The following is a 20,406-nucleotide window of genomic DNA, read 5'->3' on the forward strand; positions in this document are numbered from 1 at the left end:
ACACTGTGCAGTTTAATAAAACATTTTTCGGGTTTAGAAACAGGCAGAACAATTGCTGTTACATCTCATTGCACAGCTTTCAGTTTTACTCTGTGTGGCATGAGGCCAGATGGCAATCATATATCTACATATGGAAAACATATGTAGAACTATGGCTACTTCAGGCATTTCTGTCTAGTCTGGTGGTTCTGGACATTGAATGTTTGATTTATTTATTTGTTTATTTTTCAATGGTATATACAGTCTTCTGAAACTGTTTTGCAAGTTACATGTGAACTTGTGCAGATTAAAGAAAGAGGACTGTCTCTACAGATTAAAAAAAAAAAAAAAAGTACAGTGACAATTCTGGGTGTGTTCCTCCCACCTTTGAGTGAATGTGGCTGAAAAGTTCTGTTACCACTAGCTTCCTCTTCCAAATGACTTTGTGGTCTCGCATACATCAACATAACTCACTGGAGAATTTTCGTTCTGTTATTTCATCGATGTGAAATGTTTGGAATCTGTATTGTAAAACTGTCACCAGTTTGGATTTTGCTGGTTGTTAATAACACCACTGTTTCTGTGGAGGACAGTGCTGACAGTAATCAAGCAGTTCATTCTTGACTGAACATTAAAGGCGTTGTTCACTGTTGCATTCCTTGCCTTTCAGTGGTATCTTTTTGCTCTGCAATGAGCTTTGCTGTGCACAAAGAAAATGGGCATTATGCTATTTCCTTTCCTAGGCAGCCTTTTTGTTTTGTCAAGATATTCATACAACTGCTGATGTCAAAGCATGGACTGAAATTGATTCTCTGCTGCTATGAGAACCGCACTAGTGTTTTGGTGTCACGCTGTTCAGCTTTTGGATTTGCTACAGGAAGGTCTGTCTTTGCAGGAGTTATCCACAGCTCCCTCCACTTCAGATGGGGAAAATCTGAATTGCTGTTTGTGAAACTTGATCTCTATTTTCCTGTTTGTTTATGGTTTTGTAGTATTTTTGTCAAAGAATGTATTTTATAGGAATAATCTTATTCCAAACCAGGAGTATTAAATAGCTTTTAGTAAGTAGTCTTCGCTAAAACCCATTGTCTTTGTTCAATTATTATTTTTTTTAATGAAAGAATTTATTGTTTGTATAATTTGCTTGTGATACCAATTTAACTTTTGAGGTCAGCTGTTTCATGGCAAGTGAATCAATATTGTCTTTGAGTAGAGCACAGTGCAGCAGATAGGTCAAAGGAGGCATTTTTAGCTGTCTCTCATTTAGATCAGTCATAAGTTTCCACTGAATAGGAAATAACCTTTGACTAGAAGGAGGGAGTCGGGAATCCTGCTGTTATGTTCTCTGTAAGCCAAGGCTGCTGCTTGTGGAAGAGTTAGAACGTGCAGAGCACAGGAGCTAACCTGTATTGTGACTTGTGGGGCAGTGGACCAATGATCTAGGAAATTCCACCTAGAACAGTTTGAGAAGGGTGTTGACTCAAACCCTGGGGGTATTTTCTGGAACACCTAAGAGGAAGGTGATTTGGTTTGTTATAAGCATCTCGGAAATGCACAAAATAGATTGACTTTAAGACAGATATGTTACTCCTCCTGTCTCTTGTGCTACCAGATAGCTTTCTCCACAGCAAGTGTATCCGGAGGAATGGATGTCATATTTTTTTTTTGTTTTTTTTTTTCAGCTTCTGCACACATGCAAAACCACACAAGTATTAATGTGCTTTCAGATCCCCTTACAAATCCTATAGGAAACAGCCTCTGGCCCTTCTGGAAACCAAAAATCTCAAACAGCCACGTTTGTAGTCCCAATGTGTGGCTGAGGGCCTTTCATTATTTAAGATTATGAAGCTATGGGGAAAGCTCTAGAGTGGTGAGAAAATCTAGACAATTTTAGAAGACAAAAACTTGCATTTAAAAGCAAACAAATGAGTTTTGGGTGTGGGTTGTGCTGACTGTAATCATCAGTGCTTCACTTAAATGCAAAACCAGTGCTGAGAAGTGGTTAGAGGTTTCAGGCATAGATCTTAAAGCTTTGGAAAATTTAAGTAACAAATCACAATGCGAAGCGGGGAAGGTTTTTGGAGGAAAAAAACAATTTTATGTATTTCCCTTTCCCCTCCAACACTGGAAGTATCTGAATTGGCTTTTTTATTAGGCTGAATGCTGCAGCTTCTTAGGAGAACCACAAAAGGGTGGTATCTTCTGTAAGCAGAAGTGCAGCTGTGGCTAGTAAATTTCTTTATTAGAAAGTAAATGTCTTTATGTAGCAGCACTGTTAGCTGCTTTGTTATTGAATTGCTGCTAAGCATGTCTTCCTTTCCTCCTTCTCTGTTGCACTCAGTAGGGCAAAACTTCCTTCCCAGATCTGGTTTCTTTGACGTTTGCGTGGTTTCAGTCAGCCCTCTTCAAAGACGCAACCTCCCTCTTTATTTGTTGAGGGGAGAAACAGTACTGTCCCAGTCTACAAATAAATCTTCTTAGTGAGTGCTCTGGGAAACTTAGCATCATCTTTTCTGTTTGGCATCTAATCTGTGGAGTGGAGTCAGTGTATGTATCTATTTCACCACCTGAGCTGTTGATAAGCGATGTGTGATTTCCAGTTCGGTCAGTAAAGGCTGAGGTCTAAGAATCTTTTTAGTAAGAAAATTTGGAGGCCACTGCTGCATTTGTCTAATAAGCAATACAAATTTTGATTAACTTAGGCTGATCTAGCCTTTTTAGCCATAGGGGCTGGTCTGAGCTTCTGGGATATTGCTTTACAGCCCACGCCAGCAGCCTTCTTCTGCAGGACAAGCCTGGTCGTGCCTGCAAGGGGTTTGGGAACTTGGAAAGAGCGCTCCTGTATGCTGCAGGAGGGTGAGAAATCTTGAGGAGCCTGGTGTTGTCTGTCAGGTCACAACACATAGGAGGAGGTATTTGAGAAGCAGTTTCTCCCTAAACAGCTATACTCCCACTTTCTCTGAAGGGAAGAAGCGATAGGCTCAATGGAGTCATCTTGTGGCGCAGCATTGACTGGAAGTTACTTGTTGGATCTTGTTGGCTTGACTGATGAAGTAGAAAACAGCTGTAAAGGCACTTGCTTATGGATTTGGTCTGTGTCTTTGTGGGCTGCTGTAGGAAATGTTGGTTTGGGCCCCTTAATCTATGACCTGTTAATTATTTCGTCTGAAGAATATAGAGCTGGAATAGTCAGGATTATCACTGTTCTGTACAACTTCTCTGCCTGAGCAGGTGGAGTTTTGTAAAGGCATTTGAAAGTTGGAGGTATATGCAGGGCTGGAAGCCTCCTGGGTGCAGTGATCTTCTCAGGTGATAATGGCAATGATGATTTTAGTGCTGCTATTGCCATGTTTATGTTCAAGTTAATTCTTTGACCTTTCATAGGTGCAGCAAATAGAACAGAAATAGCATAAGCAGATTCAGACTGTCTGCCCAAACCACGTGTGCACATCAAGTTAAACATTTCTTAAAGCATTCTTGAGACTTTGACATTTTTAGAGCCAGTGAAGATACTGTAATCTGAGACATGACCTCTTTATATTGATTCACTTATGACTTATAGCTTCTGTAGTTTGCCTGGCAGATTTTAAAATTGAGTATATATTTCTTTCAAGTAGGTTTGGATTGATCAGAGATACAAAGAGAAGAAAGTTTTTTTGTGTCCTTTAAATAGTACATTTCTGTCATCAGAATATGCCAGAATTGGAGAAGCAGAGGGATGAAAATTAATTTAAGAGTCAAGACAGAAGTTGAAAGGGAAAGGAATGTGTTATTTTATATCAATGAATATTTAACTTAAATGCCTAATAAAACTTTTCTTGGAAATTGTACATTATAACATGGTCCTAGTTCTTAAGGAAGTTACGAGTGATAATGACAAATGCATTCTAGTGATCCTTAGCTTATTTTCTTATACTGGGAGAATTTTACTTTTTTTGTCTATTGATCTGTTAGCCATGGTCTAAAAAAAAGAAAAAAAAATGTTGTTTTCAGTTTCCAATTTATAAATAAACTAACATAGCAGTGTAAATAATGTTTTTGTTTTATAAATAAGTACATGTCTTTTTCATAGAATCATAGAATGGTTTGGATTGGAGGGGAACTTGAAGATCATCTAGTTTCACCCCCCCTGCCATGGGCAGAGACACCTCCCACTAAACCAGGCATTTTGTAGGTTTTCATGACAAGCACTGGACTCTTTAAGTACTGGAAAACAGTGCAAATGCCTCCCTGTTTAATCTAGTGTTTTGTGTATTTTGTGTATTTTGATTATGACCTTAGCTGTTCTTCTGACTGGCAGAAGTAAAAACAATCTAGGATATAAATCTGTATACATGTATCTGTACACACATAAACTCACTTGTGTGCTCATTTCACTGAGGAGGAAATATTCATCTTACATTTTTGTATCTGGACTTGGTGTGAAGCTCCGTGAGAATGACAAAAGACCTACAAAATCACATTTCATCAAGAAATACTCAAGAGCCCTCTTGTTTAACCCAGGCACAGAAAGCAAGGGGAGTGACAAGTCATAAATACTTGTATGGCACACAAAGTTCTGTGAAGAAGCATCTCTTAACAGAAGATTATGTTGCACAAAATGAGAAACAGTTTTTTCAAAGGAGCAGAGGCTTGTTTTTCTTTTAATGAAAGAATTACTGGCGTATCATAATGCTGGCAGCAGTGGAATCTGTTGGCAGTTGCTGAGGGAACATCCCATTTTGATTTAAAGATTATTTTGTGCCTCAGACACATTCCTGTAGCAGTTCCATGGTTAATGCTGCACAGGAGTGCAGCAGACCAAGTGATTTGCAGCCAGCCCTGCTGGTTTATAAACCACAGCCTTTTCTGCATGGTTCCCCTCCCCTTTTCTTTCTGTTACATCAAGGTGCTGTGGTTTTCTTTGACTGGGCTTCATATTCAGCATACATTCACTACCTGTTAGTCTTACGTTTCATTTTGTATGTGTAAAAGTTCAAACAACTAATAAGCAACTTGTCGTTTGGTATTTGTTTTTCACCTTCTGACTAGTTAAGCGCATAATTGCTGCCTTTCAGTGCTTTTAAATGATGCCACAGACTGTGGTGCTCTTACCTCTTGGCAGCTAGCATCATCCTCCCTGAGTTTTGCTCGTGACACTCTCCTTCATGTTGTCAGTATAGAGGAACTGGCAGAAACTATTCAAACTTCAAAGTTTTCCAATATGGATGGGCTATTCCGTGATTTCTGTGAGCAGTTCTCCCTTTTGACTTATGGGAATCCTTACAGTCAGCCAGGAGAGATCCTGCCCTCTTCAGGTGCTTCTGCTGTGTCCCACGAAACAATTTTTGGTGTCGGTCCAATTATAAATCCGAAGTATTTCCTTTCAGCCACTAAGAATTTCCAGGAATTTTTTGGGAGCCTAAGAAAATTCGAAAAAACTAAGTATCTTAAAACTTGCCCTAGAGACCCCAGTAGCTCTATGAGTGATTAGGCTGTATGTGCACAGGCTGCCAGGTGGGTAAGTACTTCCTAGAACCACAGTTCAGCTCCTATTTGGAGCGTTTAGCTGCTCTGACTCTCTTTAGGTGGGAGTGGAGGCAGCTCCACTGGTTCTTGGGCAGCCTGATCTAGTGGGATGTCCCTGCCCATGGCAGGGGGGTTGGAACTAGATGATCTTTAAGGTCCCTTCCAGCCTTACCTATTCTATGATTCTATGATTCTCCAGCCTCCACGAGCATTCATAAAGCTTTGGTGTGAACTCTTCAGGATGTATCTCTCTGCTGGGCTGGAGACGTGGCAGAAGTTGCTGTGTTCTCCTTCCCCCACTCTCCAGGTAGACCCAAGAGTCTCCTGTGTCACGGTTAGCCCAGTGCTGCTATACCTGTTTGAAAGTAAAAATTGTTGTGTTCCCTTTTCTTTTACTGTGTGCTGAAGGGCACTTTAAATGTTTTTGACAAAATCAGGAAATGGATACAGAAAGAGGTTGTTTGGGCCATGGGAACAAGTGCTCTGAAGTTAGGAAGTATCTGTTGTGTGAATGACTGTGCAACATGCAGTTTGGCCCAGACTTGCCAGATATTTGGGTTTCTAGTTAGCTACATGGGTTAGCATGCTGCTGTGGCTGTTAAAAAAAATCTGAGTTGCTCTGGTTACGGTGAATTGGCAGGTTGACTCTCTTAGTAATCCCTGCATGGCTCCAGGGGTAGGCGGGAGCAGGCAATGCTGTTCAGGTTTGTGTTGTGCCAGGTCTCTAATACATCCCTCTTATGTTTTATGGTAAAGGCTTTTCAGAAATGTTCTGGAAGGCTGATTTAAGCCTCTGGTGTTTTATCTGGAACTTTTCACATTGGAAGGGTTGGAGGTGGGGGAAAAAAGAGAGAAAGCCCCATGTCGTATCTAAGGTGGGCTTCCTGGGCTCCTGGCAGGTCAGCCCCATGGCTGTACTAAGCTAAGTCCTGGGCATTATTTACTCTGTGGTCTGCCTTAGAATTGAGACCAAAAAGATCCCACCTGCTCCTCCACACCTCTGACACTCTTGCTGTCTTTTCTGTGCTGCTGTTAAGTTTGGGAAGCTTCAGCTTTTTGCGGAAACTTCAAACAGTTTCTAGATTTTGAAGACTTGTTTGCACCAATCCCAACCTTGCTCTGTCTCTGCTAAAATTTCATGTAAAGCAGAAACTGTGTTTGCTGGACAGATCTAATAAGCTACAATTTTCTGTTTTATAACAGAGGCAGATTATGTCTCCCCCCCTTTTTTTTTTCCTCTTTAGTATGGCTATGAGGCTGTTTATAAGGGCACTGGTTGGTAGATGCTCACCTAGTCAACTAAACCTCTTGTTTCTTGTCTTCACACCCCTTGATTTTATAACCCTGGTTAATTTAAGGTTTTCTTAGTGTGCTTGAATGTCGATAGATAGATATTCAAAATATCTCTTTCCCTCAACGCCTATGGCTTTAACTGTGTGTTGAAAGATTATTTGCTACTTTGTAGCCTGTTTTACAGTTGCTATTATGTTTTGTGCTGCAGCAATGTTTGTGTTCCCAAATCAAAATCATTTGTCCTGTGTCACGTTCTGTTGCTCAGTCATTGAGACTGTCAACATGGTCTGCAGGGCTGGCACAAGTAAAGCATTTGCTGTTTGGCTGCAGCCTGTAAATTTCTGCATTTGTTTTAGATTTAATTTTCCTGATAGTGGATTGAAACAAGGGATTAAAAGCTTGGATGAACAGAGAGATGTGTTTGTTTTTTGTCTTTTTTTTTTTTTTTTTAAATTAGGATTTAAGACTCCTAAATTGCATGTTTTTTCTTTATTTTGCCTTGGAGCTTGCTTGCTTTTTTGTTTTTATTGCTAATGCTAAAGTGACTTGTCAGTCTGGCTACAGAAACCTAACCCGTGCTGTTTTTTCTTTAGGCCCTCAGTGTTACTGAAACTCTGATCAAACCTTTGGAAAGATTTAGGAAAGAACAGCTAGGAGCTGTAAAGGTTTGTCCCTCATTGCCTTTATAAGTTTCTGTTTAATTTCTTTACTTGGATTGCACTGCAATAATGACATGTATTTGGCAGAGAGATACTGTTGTTTATATTTCATGTATTCGCACTTCTTTTTTTCACCCCCCAACTTGAAGACTTTCTTTAGAAACAAATGGAAAGTATGTTTCAAGAAGAGAAGAATGTCCTTTTTCTTCTCTCCTCCTCCTCCCTTATCTCTTGTGTCTGGAATAGGAGCAGTCCTGCTAACAGCCTGCCCCACTTCCTAATGGGTAACCCTGTTCTGCTTTGTATTTGCTTGCAGTTGCACAATCAGAGGCTGAAAAAATATTAACTACCCACAGGAACTCGCTCATCCATATGCTTTTAACTGTATCTTTGCAACCTGCAAAGTGAAAAATGCCTTTATTTTATTTTTTTGTTTTGAATAAATAACTCATTGCCTCTGTATGAGAGGAAGAAAAATTGGGATGGAGAGGTTGAAGCCAAGATCTCATTGAAAGTATTCAGTGGTTGTTTTTTAGGAGTTGTTACTATATTGTGTATATTTCTTTTAAAAAAGACAAGTTAAACTTCATGTGTTAAATACAGACTAGCTTTGCGTAAAAGGACAAATTTGACCTCTTTCTTCCTTTCCACAGGTTTTCTGTTGCGAAACTCAATTCATTCAAATCTAAACTACCGCTTTGCAGATGTTTTATTTTATAATTTCATAACTTCAGCAGCAGTGATACTTAATAGCTAAGATAATGTTTCAGTTCCAAGAGCACAATACATTTTGACTGTAGCAGGAATGATTAACACGTTCTGAATATGATTTTGGCGTTCATGAATGGAAACTGCTCTTTTCTTAATAAGTCATTACAACTCAGTAGTACAATGAGCTTTGTGTAATTGTATGGATGTCTGTATGTTAGACATCACAACCAACATACAGTAAAAAACTTGTTCTGTAGTAAAGGGATTCTTCCAAGGAAAAAAAGAATTTGTTAAATGTAACCTATTGTCATAGCAGCTGAAATGAATGGATTATTTCAACAGTATTTTTGATGTTAAAAAGCATTACCATTTTGGGGTGAGAGTCCCTAATGCTAATGATATTCAGTAATTTCCTAGTCAGAATTCTGTCCCTTATGTTTCCAGCATGACAAGTTACATTCACACGGTATGCATCTTTCATTTGTTTGGGCACTTCTTCCCTTGTGTTTCAGTGTACTGCTGAATACTATTTCTAAGTAGTTGAAGCTCTTATTTTTGGCTGAATTTTTTTTGGACAGAGTTCTCCGTGACCTTAAGTAGAACATTCTTGCATAATTGTGTATTATTTAAATCAAAATAATCTAAAAGTATTTAAGTATTTCAATATTCTTAATTGAATATTTATTCAGTATAATCAATGTACTAATGCTGGAAATATAATACTGCTTAGCTTTGAAACCCATATTATGACATCTAAGAGTGAAGTACAGCTGGAATGCTGTGTAGGATTTGCTTTAGGAAAAATTTACACTCTACCATTACAAAAAAAAAGTGGAATCTGCTACCGCAGATTTTGCTGTATCTTAAATCTCCTTCTGATGAAATGGCCTGAGTTAGGCTTAAGAAGAAATAGAAAATGAAAAATGTTCAGCCCCATAATGTTGGAAGCTGAGACCTTTATTGAATTTCCCCTCAGTAAAAACTATTGCTGTTTCTAATCTCCAACTATATGCATAAAGTTTCTGGCTTTCACTACTTTTAAGTTAATAATGCTCTTTTTTTCTGGCAGCACTCAAATGTTGACCAGTTCAATGGAAATTTGGCTAATATAAAGATTACCCCCTCCTCTTCCTTTTTAATTGCCAATATGCTAATATCCATAATCACACTAATATCATATGCCTACCTTAATATTTCTCAGTTGGGAAGGAATATTGTGGCTGCTTTTTTAAAGGAAGTTCTTAGAATTATACTGAAGGGAAAAAAATAGCACTTTTGGTAAAAGCCCTTTCTAAGAAGCAATTCTATGCAACTCAGATCCCCACCTTAATAGAATGCCATCTTCTGAACCCAGTGATTGGGAGAACAAAAATGTGTATCACTTATTATATATAGTATTATAAAAAAAGAAAGGTTAAGAGGGAAAAAATGAGCAAGGATGTCAGTAGAGTCAAACTGATATGATGGGTAGAATACATTTAAATGATATTCCAAATTGACAGATGATGGAAAAATATTTTAATGGAACTGGTATCTTTTTAATAAATAAATGTGTCTGTTCTTGAATATGTTATTTAATACTTGATTTGACTTCCTTTAGATTATTTTCAACTGCTATGTGTACTTTTATGCTAAAAACAGCTTCAAAACTGGTTGGTTGATTTAATCAATGCTGATTTCTGTCTTAACACAGAAGAGTTAGGAACCTAGAATTGAGGAAATGAAAGGGCTTTTTAGTAATATGATGCTTTTTACTACACTAAACTCAGGATTTTCTAGAAAAATTTGATGGCAGCACCTCTTCCAGTACTTTGCTTTTGATGGTCAGAGAAATGGATTTGCACATAGAAGTGCTATTCATGTGTATCTGTGAAAGTTGATCTTTTACTAGCTTGATTTTAAGTTTTAGATTTTTTTAAGATTTCCTTTATATATTTTATTTATTTATTTATATATTTTTATTCACCATAATGATGCAATGGGATTTCATTTCAAGCTTGCTTTTGAATTAATTTAAATACTGAGTTGGAAACATAACTTTTCCTCAGTTACTGGAGCCATGATAATTTCTTTCTCTCTGGTTCTGATTAAGTAGACTATAAGAGGCAGAAGGAGATTTTTCTTGTGTTTTTATATAAAATGAATATTACTTTGTTTCTTTGTCTAGGAGGAAAAGAAGAAGTTTGATAAAGAAACAGAGAAGAACTACAGTTTGTTAGAAAAGCATTTGAACTTATCAGCTAAGAAGAAAGAGCCACAATTACAAGAGGTATTGATGCCTTTTTTTATGCAAGCTAAAGGCTTTTGAATAGGTAAATATGTTATATGTGAATGCAAGGATAGTATTAATGGTAAAAGAAAAACTCCTGTCACCTGGGAAAGTTGGTGAGAATAGAAATATTTGCTGAACCTAGTGGTATGCCACTACCGTTTTCTGAATTGAGGACTTTACTTGGCGTGTGTATTAAGCACTGAACATCATAGGTTTTTTATATAATAAAGGGAACCGCAAAGTGCAAGTATACTGTGAAAAACTGCGTTGCTTCTGAGACTTTACTGTATATGTAATTTGCATTGTATGCAGTGAATAAATGTCCTTTGTTAAGGCTTAATGTAAAGCACAACGACTTGTATTCCCAAAAGAAGTGCTTTTGTGCTTTTTCTCTCTCATGTTTTGAAGATCTGATTTTTTTTTTTTTTCAAATAACGCTACCAAAAAAGCTTGTTGACAATTTATAACTTAAAACCCAATCTGTTTTTCCTGACATTCCTTTTGTCCCTGTGGGTTTGTTATCATCATCCTTATTTGTAACAGCTTTTATTTCTGGAGCAATAGCAAATAGTTTGTGAGAGCACAGCAGAGAAATCTTGCAGAGATTTGCTGCAGGCAGAAGGGTTTTGTTTTTTTTTTTGAGAAATGTAATTATGTTAGAATTATTAATGCTTTGTATCATTAAACAATATTTTTCTCAGAGATAATTCTTCTCTCAACCCTCTACCCACCCCAAATAATCTATAAGCCATTTTTCATGAAAGTGGTTAGTGTAACTGGCAAGTTAACTAGGAACTTAAGAACTCTAACTGTTCCTGTGTTTCATTAGGGTGTTTCTTATCCATAGTGTATTTGGAGCATAGGCCCTCATATGCATGAACAAGTGTCTTTTGGGGAGTTGAGTTGTCCTAGTGAAGTTAATGAACATTGCTCATGTGTCAGTACCTGCACTTTTATCAAACTGATCAGCTGCCAAAGAACTTGATGGGGGGAGGGCGGGAAATATTAATTCTGATCTCTTACTTGATGATATCAAGAACCATATTTCCAAGTCTAAAATGAGACCTAACTTCAATGGAAAAATATGAAATGTCTTTAGCAGGCATTTTGAAGCTGTACTGAATATAGTCTAGAGTTTTAAAGCGTGTGTGAAGACTAGAAAGAACAAATAGTTTTTTTTAAATGTGCTTCAAAGATTCATGAACCAAAATTATGAAATTCTTCAGTCAGGATCTTTGATTTGTGCATTTAGATTTGAAGTATAAATGTATAAGCAATTTAAAATAAAAATGACTTGCAACATGTTGTCAGAATGCTACATAGGAATAACTTCCTTGTACAAGCTTAGAAAATAGCTGCATGTAATTATATGGGAGGTTTCTAATTTAGTATTATACATAGCTAGTTGTGTCAGTTCCTGACAGCAGTAAATAAAGGATGCAGGTATAAATGTAACAAAAACTTGCTGAAAAACACATCGTGCTGTGGAGTGTGTCTGATATTAACATAGCCCTTGCCTCTTTTAGTGGACAGATGTTCCTGAGATTTCACTGAGGCATGGCTTGTGTCTTATTTCTGTATTTCTCTAGCTGTACACAAAGTACAATGCAACAGTGAGTGAACTTGCTGGGTGCACGGGGAGGCTCATGTCTCAAAAAAATGACACGAGATGTGATGATATATTTACGTGGGAACAGAGAGGAATTAATGAAGTGGCTGTGTTGGATATTGTGTTATTGGGGGATGAGGGGCAACCAAAATGATAAACAACCGAAAAACAAAGAAGAGAGATAGAAACAGGCTTACGTGGGGATTTGGTGTATGTAGTGCAGTCTTACTATCGATTAGCCAGATGTCCTAGTAGACTCACTTCACAGCCTTTTCTGTGGCTGCACTCCAGTGCATGTATATATCATTAGGAGCTTTACTGACAACTCAAAACAGTTCCTGTGTTTCATGGTTTATAGGATGCATCAAAATGACTTGGCTTTTTGAAATACTTTTTCTCACTAGTGTGCATATCAGTGCATTATTTTTTAATGGCATTTGTTGTTATGCCCCTTTAACTGCTGACAGGTTTCTAGCACAGAGCTGCAAAGCAAAGCTTGTCTTAAGGCAAAACTGTCTTAAGGCTAATTTGACTTATCCTCTTAAAGCATAGCAGTCACTGTTCTGCATGAAGGATATAGTCTCAGTATTTAAGAGAGAGTGGGTGATAGTAAGTTTGGTTCTTACTTCACATAACCCTTTCTCCATTACCTTTTGTAATTTAGAGTAGAAGTGTTTGGTTTTATCACATGGACAAAGACTAAGTACTAATCATTTAAAGTATCCTTTGTAACCTGTCTTTAATGTATTTTAATAAAGGTATCCTTTACGCGGTTCTTGAAGTTTTATAGGTTAATGAGGGCACGTCAGCCTTAAATAGTAACTTAATGAAACAATAGGTATATTTTAGAAACTTAAATATTTATGTACAGATGAATGGCAGCTGAAATAACTGTTTACCATCAACACGGTGTTGGCACTCCTGCAAAGCTGAGCTGTCAGCAGCAGCTAATAAGGCTGCATCTTTAAATATTTGATGCTCTTTGGAAACTCATGAAGCGTCTTAGCAAAAAGTGAACTTTTTTTACTGCTTTTCTTGGCAGTCGGAGTGAGCACAGGTGTGGGATGGATACGATAGCATTCTGGCTTTTCACACCAGTTATTTGGTTTATAGAGTAAAGCTCACAGTGCCAGCAATGTGGTTTTCAACAATAACCTTTTCTTCCTTAGTTTGAGGAGAGAGGTTATTTACTCTTTTTCTAATGGAAGATGCTGCTAGCCCTCTCTCTTTGTTTGGGGAGGCACCTCTTCAGTGCTATTAAAGCAGTGCACAAGTGCCTGCTCTGATGTATTTGGCTTGGGTTCTATAGGAAAGAAGCTTGAAGAGATGTTATTGGAACATTGCAAAAAATTTAGCTTCATGATACAGAACAAGAAAGATTATCTAGTAAAAGGGAACTCCTGCTGGCATTTAAAAGTAAATGAATGAACTGTGTTGTAAAGGAACAAATCCACATCTTAAGAAAACTGTCTTCTCGCTTGTGGCTTGTATGCTAAACGTGTGTTATTTAGACGCTGTCTGCAAAATGTATTTGAAACTTCATTAGCTGTATTCTGTGTGCAGGCAGATAACCAAGTCGAGCAGAATAGAAAACACTTCTTTGAGCTGTCCCTCGAGTACGTGTGCAAGTTGCAAGAGATACAGGAACGGAAGAAATTTGAGTGCGTGGAACCTGTAAGTATCAGAGAATTCAGCTTACCCTGTCATTTGTAAGGGATGGAGAAGGAATGCAATTGGACAAAAGCCAGGGAGCTCTGTGTTCTGGGAAAATGTATGCAATGTGTAACTTAACAGAATTTAAAACACTCCTGTTACATCAGTGCAAATTCCTAATACAGATAAACCAGGCATCTCAAAGCTGACCTCAGAAATTAAAGTTGATTTGGACCCATTGATGTTGATTTTCAGAAAATGTGTGAAACCATCTCTTGTATGGCAAAAACCTCAGATCTGTGGTATGAAGACTAGAGAAGTCAAATGGATTTACTGAATTTCAATGAAAAGCATGCATGCATGAATTGTTTTAAATATATTACCATTGTTCAAAGAATGGGAAAATGTTGTGGAAAATGGTTATGTGAATTTTTTTGCTGTTGTTGTTTTAGTGTTTCTTTGGTTTTGTTTGTTTGTATATATTCTAATTTTCTACTTTTTTTTTTTTAATTAATTAGTTTTGGACTTGGTTCTTGTGTTTTAAACTATTTGAAACTAGTCGAGAGCTGGACTAGAGTAATACATCTTCAAATTATGTTTTTGAAACGTGTCCCTTTCTCTTTTGTGAATGTGTCTTCCGGATGGGGCTGAACTTTATGTTGCTCAGTTTGTATTTGAAGTTTACACTATGGTAGTTAACTGAAATTATTTACTACCAAATTCTTACCCTGTTTCCCCTTGATAACATGTAATTTAGCTATTTTTGCATTTTTTAAAATGATTTATTTGCATATTACTTCAGACTTTATTGGTTCTTTGATTTGTTCTCTTTAACAAAAGAGAGTTGTTCTTTCCTATCACTCCTTTCCAACAACCTGAACCATACAGGAGAGGTAGGCAGTACTGCACCTCACCCTGTTTCTGATGTAGTATATAACATGTTCATTCTTTCAATTTAAAACACTGAAGTTGGAAACTGCAACGTGGATCATTCGCTTGTTCTGATGAAAGTCAGATCTGCATACAAAAAGTAGTGATTGTTAACATTAGTGGAGGGATAGCTGCTTTGTTCCAACAAACCAGCTGTCTGCTTAAAGTCATCTCAATGTGGTCATTAGCAGGGAGAGGAATGAGCAGGGAAATGGTGACTAAACACACGATGATCATTACCTCCTTGTGCACAACTATTTATTCCAGACATGATTGGTATCAGAGCAGCTTATGTAGGAAAGTTTGGGAGACGATCTATATTGCTTATGGTCAAATTTAAAGTAGAGATCAGTTATAAAATGCCAGAAAAATGTCTATATGCTTAGCTGATTATTTGGATCTAATTTGGTTATTCATGAATTGTAGCCATTAGTGGAAATTTGCTTGTAAAATAATTATTTTGTGATCTCTGGTCTTTCTGAAAATGTCTGCGTGCACAAATCATATTCTGGTCAATGGAGTTTTAAATTCTAACAAGTCTTTTGTTTGCATTTCAGGTGCTGTCATTTTTTCAGGGTTTGTTCACTTTCTATCATCAGGGATATGAACTCGCTAAAGACTTCAATCATTATAAAATGGCCCTGCAGATAAATATACAAAATGTAAGTTGAGATTGATATCTATGCCTTTTCTTGGTGAGTAAGATCACACTTAGAAGTTAAGGTAGGTACAGTATCTGAATTGCCAAGACCTTCCTTAGTGCGTTGCTTGTGACGTTTGGGGATACAGTGCCATCTCCTGGTTAACCGACCACATCGCTGAACAGATTCCCACTAATTCCAGTGAGTTCTTCCTCGTTTCTGATACTCCTCTAAAAAACAAACACCAAGTAAAACACCCTCACTCCTTTTTCTAGTTTTTTACAGAGACATAACGCAAGGATTATCATAAAAGAGCTTTAAAACAAATGAAGTCTTTTCAAACTCTGGAGAGTTCAGAGAGTAGGTGATGAAATGCTGAGTTTCTCAGTGGTTTAGGTGTATGAAATAGAGTGTGGTGGTGGTCATGTATGAGGGTCATTTTTTGAGAGGTCTATCTTATCCATAACCAAGAAAAGGAAAGGAGCACAGCTGGGCTTATCAGCATTTCTTTCGGCATCTCTCTCAGCAGTGTGACTTGGAGTTCTTGTTTGTCTTGAAACAGCCCTTTCAGGCCAGAACATCCCTTCTGGTTAGGGGTGCAGAACTGCATAATGAAATTTGGTGGTCGCACCCGTGGTGTATTTGACAAAACAATGTGTTCATTCAAGGGCAAGCTAATCTGGGCCCACCACGAGTTAGTGTACCCTCAGACCAAATTGCCCAGTGTGATCTGCTCAGGACAGGGACAGCAGGAAGCAAGGCAGCTAGCTGAAGCAATTTGATTTACAGAGTCACTTTCCAGATGGTCTGTTTGCTTCCTTGAGATTTTTTGAAGAACAAAATTCACTCAAGGGAATGTGGATGTGCCAAAGGCTTGTTGATGAGGAAGAAATCATGTACTGTACTGTAAGCAGGCAGTTCATGACGATGTGACAGTTTTTTTGACCTCTAAGGGCACCTGGTATTAAGAGACAGGAACTACTTCTCAGAGGTTGAGTCTGTTTTTAGAAGTGGCTTAACTAGCAGGTGATAGCAGGGAGGCGGGAAGGGGGAAGGGAGGATTGTAGCTGTTTTAATACATAGTGACGTGATTCATGTGTCATGATACCATTCCTTATGTTTCAGACTCAAGTTTTCTCCTGAACTGTTGTTTGATTTGGGTAGGGAAACTAAGTGGTGGCAACTTCATAAGCTGACTTTCATAGCAGAAATCAGTGCTTCTGAGAAGATTTCTGGACAGCCTTGTTTCTTCTGTGTGCCTTGCTTCTTCTGTGTGCCTTGCTTAACAGAGCGAGGAGCAGCACGGAGCTACAGTGGATATTGTGAACTGATGCAAGATGAGCAAGAAATGAAATCTAAGAGGGAAGCTGTGATACAGTTTTGAAGAACTTTGGTTTGTGCTGGAAGGGACCTTAAACATCATTCAGTTCCAGCCACCCCCTGCCATAGGCAGGGACACCTTCCACTAGATCAGCTTCCTCAAAGCCTCATCCAACCTGGACTTGAACACCTCCAGGGGTGAAGCATTCGCGACTTCCCTGGGCAACCTGTGCCAGTGCCTCACCACCCTCACAGGAAAAAAGTTCTTCCCAATAACTAATCTAAATCTCCCCTCTTTCACCTTAAAACCCCTGTCCCATCACTGCACTCCATGATAAGGAGTCCCTCTTCTGCTTTTCTTTAGCCCCCTTTAAGTACTGGAAGGCTGCTATTAGGTCTATGTAGAGCCTTTTCTTCTCTAGGCTAACCAAGTCCAAATCTCTCAGCCTGTCCTCATAGGGCAGGTGCTCCAGCCTTCTTATCTTCATGGTCCTCCCCTGGACCCATTCTAACAGGTCCATGTTTTTCTTATGCTGGAGACTCCACAGAGTTGAACACGGTACTCCAGGTGAGGTCTCATCTGAGAAGAATAGAGGAGCAAAATCACCTCCCTCAACTTTCTGATCACACTTTTGATGCAGCACAGCATATAGTGCTTACAAACCTGATTGTCTTTTACCACAAAGTGACCCAATCAATTGACGTGAGGCAAGCAGTGGATATTGTCTACCTGGACTTCTCCAAGACTTTTGACATGGTTCTTCACAGCCTTCTCCTGGAGAAACTGATACGCTATGGCCTAGACAAGTGGTCTGTGCAGTGGTTGAAGAACTGTCTGACAGGCTATACCCAGAGGGTGTAAATAATTCTTTCTCAAACTGGCAACCAGTCATAAGCAGGGTCCTCCAGGACCTGATGCTGATTAATATCTTCGTATGTGAGCTGGATGTTGGGATCAGGAGCACCCTGATGAAGTTTGCAGGTGACACCAAATTGAGTGGGGAGGGTGATGCTCTAGAGGGAAGAACTCCCCTCCAGGAAGGAAGGATAGGCTGGAAGGGTGGACAAGAAGGAACCTTATGAAGTTAAAAGGAGATAAGTATAAGGTCTTTGCACCTGGAAATACATAACCCTGGCATAAAGCTGAGACTGGGTTCCACCTTGCTGGAGAGGGACCTGGGGGTCTTGGTGGACAACAGGCTCACCATGAGTGAATGGTGTGCTACAGCAGGATGCTGGCGTGCATCAAGAAGGGCATCAGCAGCAGAGATAAAGAAGTCATTATCCACCTCCACTCAGCACTTGTCAGGCTGTACCTTGAGTACTGAGTTCAGTTTTGGTCCCTGCTATGCAAAAAAGATGCAGACAGTCTGGAGAGGGCCCAGGGAGAGGCCACTAAGGTGATCAGAGGACTAGGAAACCTACCATATGGAGTAAGGCTGAGAGAACTGGGTTTGTTAAGCTTAGAGAGGACAAGGCTTGTGGGAGACTTTATTACCATGTACCAGCACATAAAAGGTATCTACCAAGAGGATGGAGACTCTTTTTACAAGGAATCACATGGAAAAGACAAGGGGTAATGGGTATAAATTGCTCCTGGAGAGATTCCAGTTGGATTCCAGAAGAAATGTTTTCACCATGAGGACAGTTAGACATTGGAATAATGTCCCCAGGGCTACTCTCAATTTATTCTCTGCCCAGCCTGTAATTGTGCTTGGGATTGCCCTGACCCAAATGTAGGATCTTGCTATTGGCCTTACTGAACTTCATGAGATCAGCAAAGGCCTGCATCTCTAAGCTTGTCAAAGTCTCACTGGATGGCTTATGTCCTCTCCAGCGTTGTTGATTGCACCACACAGCTTGGTGTCATTGGCAAACTTGCTGCGGGCACCCTCAATCCCACTGTCCATGTCTCTGGCAAAGGTGATAAATGACACTGGTCCCAATACCAGCCTCTGAGGAACACCGCTTGTCACTGGTTGCCACTTGGACATTGAGCCATTGACCGCAATACCCTGAGTGCAGCCATCCAGCCAGTTCCTTATCCACCAAGTGGTCCATCCGTCAAATCCATGTCTCTTCATTTAGAGACAAGAATGTCGTGTGGAACAGTGTCAAATGCTTTGCACAAGTCCAAGTAGGTGATGTCAGTTACTCTTCCCTTATCCACCAATGCCATAGTCCCATTGTAGAAGGGCACAGAATTTGTCAGGCACAACTTTCCATGTGCCTCATCAGAGTGTCCTGGAGGATATGCTTCATGATATTGCTGGGCACAGAGGTGAGATTGACTAGCCTGTGATTCCCTGGGTCTTCCTTTTTTTTTTTTTTTAATAAAATAATGGGAGTTATATTTCCCCTCTTCCAGTAGAAAAGAGCCAGTGGAGTGGTCTGAAGAAGTGATAAGCAATAAGAAAGCAAGCTAATCTCAGCAGCTACTTTTTCAATTGACTGAATGGTGCTATAGTGTGCCCCAGGAAATCCAAAAGAGATTAAGCATCACAACTCAAGTTTCATGAATAGATGGAAAGACTGACCTGGATTTCAAAAAGCTGTAGAGAGAAAGGAGATGAGGCTTAACAACAGTCTGGGGAAACAGGGGAATAGAAGGAAGCATGTGCAAAAAGCATGAGGGGACGTGATGTGTGTGGGCAGGGTGTGGGAACAGGTACAAAGCCACTGATAAAATGAAAAGAATAAATTTATTTCTGTTACCTCATGATCTGGGGCAACTCCAAACCAGCACCTGGGCAGAGGAAACACAAATGGGAACACAGGGACCGTGGAGCTTGGTCCTTGTTCATGATCTGGGGCAACTCTGAAAAACAGCAGCTGAGCTGAGAAAATGCAAGCAGGAATGCAGGCACTGCAGAGCTAGGGCCTTGCTAGAAACCCGTGAAGCTTGCCACTTAGATTGTATTTATTAGTGGAAAGCAAATTAGTTTTCCACTGTGCTTTGATCTTTCTCACAGCAGGGCTTGAATCTCAAGCATATTTTCTAGGATGGCCCCAAGTCTATCACAGGCCTATGTTACCTAAACACAAAGGGTTCTACTTGTTAAGCATGCATGACTGAGCAATGATTAGCATGATTTATCTGTTTTTCTGCATCCTCGCTGCAAGGCCACTTGGGCGTGTTGATAGTTCTTCCTCGTTGAATTTTCTGGTATATTCTCGCACATTCTCTCCTGTGTTGAAGATGAACAAAACATCCCAAAGGAAAATCAAGCTAGGGCTTGGCTGTGGTACAGCCGAGCTGCTGGCAGAACAGTGTATTGACATGTTAGAAATTGAGGGGTACAAGATTCAGTACAGACAGCCTAGCTGGATATGGAGAGTGATTTGAGAGTTGACAGTATAGGTGTAGTAATTGCCTTCCCTTTCATTCACATTGTCTTTACTTTGAGAATTATGCTGTAGATTTCTTCTCTGTACCCTGCTCCCGACTCTGCCTTCCCATCATTCCCCTCTAAAATAAAAGAAAGAAAAAAGCCCAAACCCTCCAGCCTTGTGGCCCAAGCTCCACTAAGCTGATTCTTGTTATCTCAGCGATTTGCCCAACCCTACACAAGGATCCTTGTAGCCTTCACCATGCTCTACTGCCCTGCCAACAAACCTGGTCCTCTCTGAGAAGAGGCGGCAAAGCCACGCTAATGCAGTGGCTGTTATCAGCGCCTGGTTAACCTCAACTTTGTCACAGCACAAAAGGAGATAGAAATTTTCTTGAAGTTTCTGGAGCCCTTGGTGTTCCACCCCGCCATTCCCCGGGCGCATGTCACACACATGGACTTGTGATTACTGCACAGCTAAGAGAAAGGTACTGGCAGGATC

General features: G+C 39.5%; 1 protein-coding gene across 3 annotated transcripts in view; it reads left to right on the forward strand.

Annotated features, from left to right (window-relative positions):
* ARHGAP10 (Rho GTPase activating protein 10) overlaps nucleotides 1-20,406 on the forward strand; it is a 150,336-nt gene that overhangs the window by 48,615 nt on the left and 81,315 nt on the right. For all 3 annotated transcript variants that reach the window (XM_069855330.1, XM_069855332.1, XM_069855331.1), the window contains exons 4-7: nucleotides 7,374-7,445; nucleotides 10,318-10,419; nucleotides 13,595-13,705; nucleotides 15,172-15,276. In XM_069855330.1, the coding sequence (XP_069711431.1) occupies nucleotides 7,374-7,445; nucleotides 10,318-10,419; nucleotides 13,595-13,705; nucleotides 15,172-15,276 (390 nt within the window). The remainder of the gene's footprint in view (nucleotides 1-7,373; nucleotides 7,446-10,317; nucleotides 10,420-13,594; nucleotides 13,706-15,171; nucleotides 15,277-20,406) is intronic.

This window comes from Phaenicophaeus curvirostris, chromosome 4 (assembly GCF_032191515.1).
Source record: "Phaenicophaeus curvirostris isolate KB17595 chromosome 4, BPBGC_Pcur_1.0, whole genome shotgun sequence".
Taxonomy (NCBI): domain Eukaryota; kingdom Metazoa; phylum Chordata; class Aves; order Cuculiformes; family Cuculidae; genus Phaenicophaeus; species Phaenicophaeus curvirostris.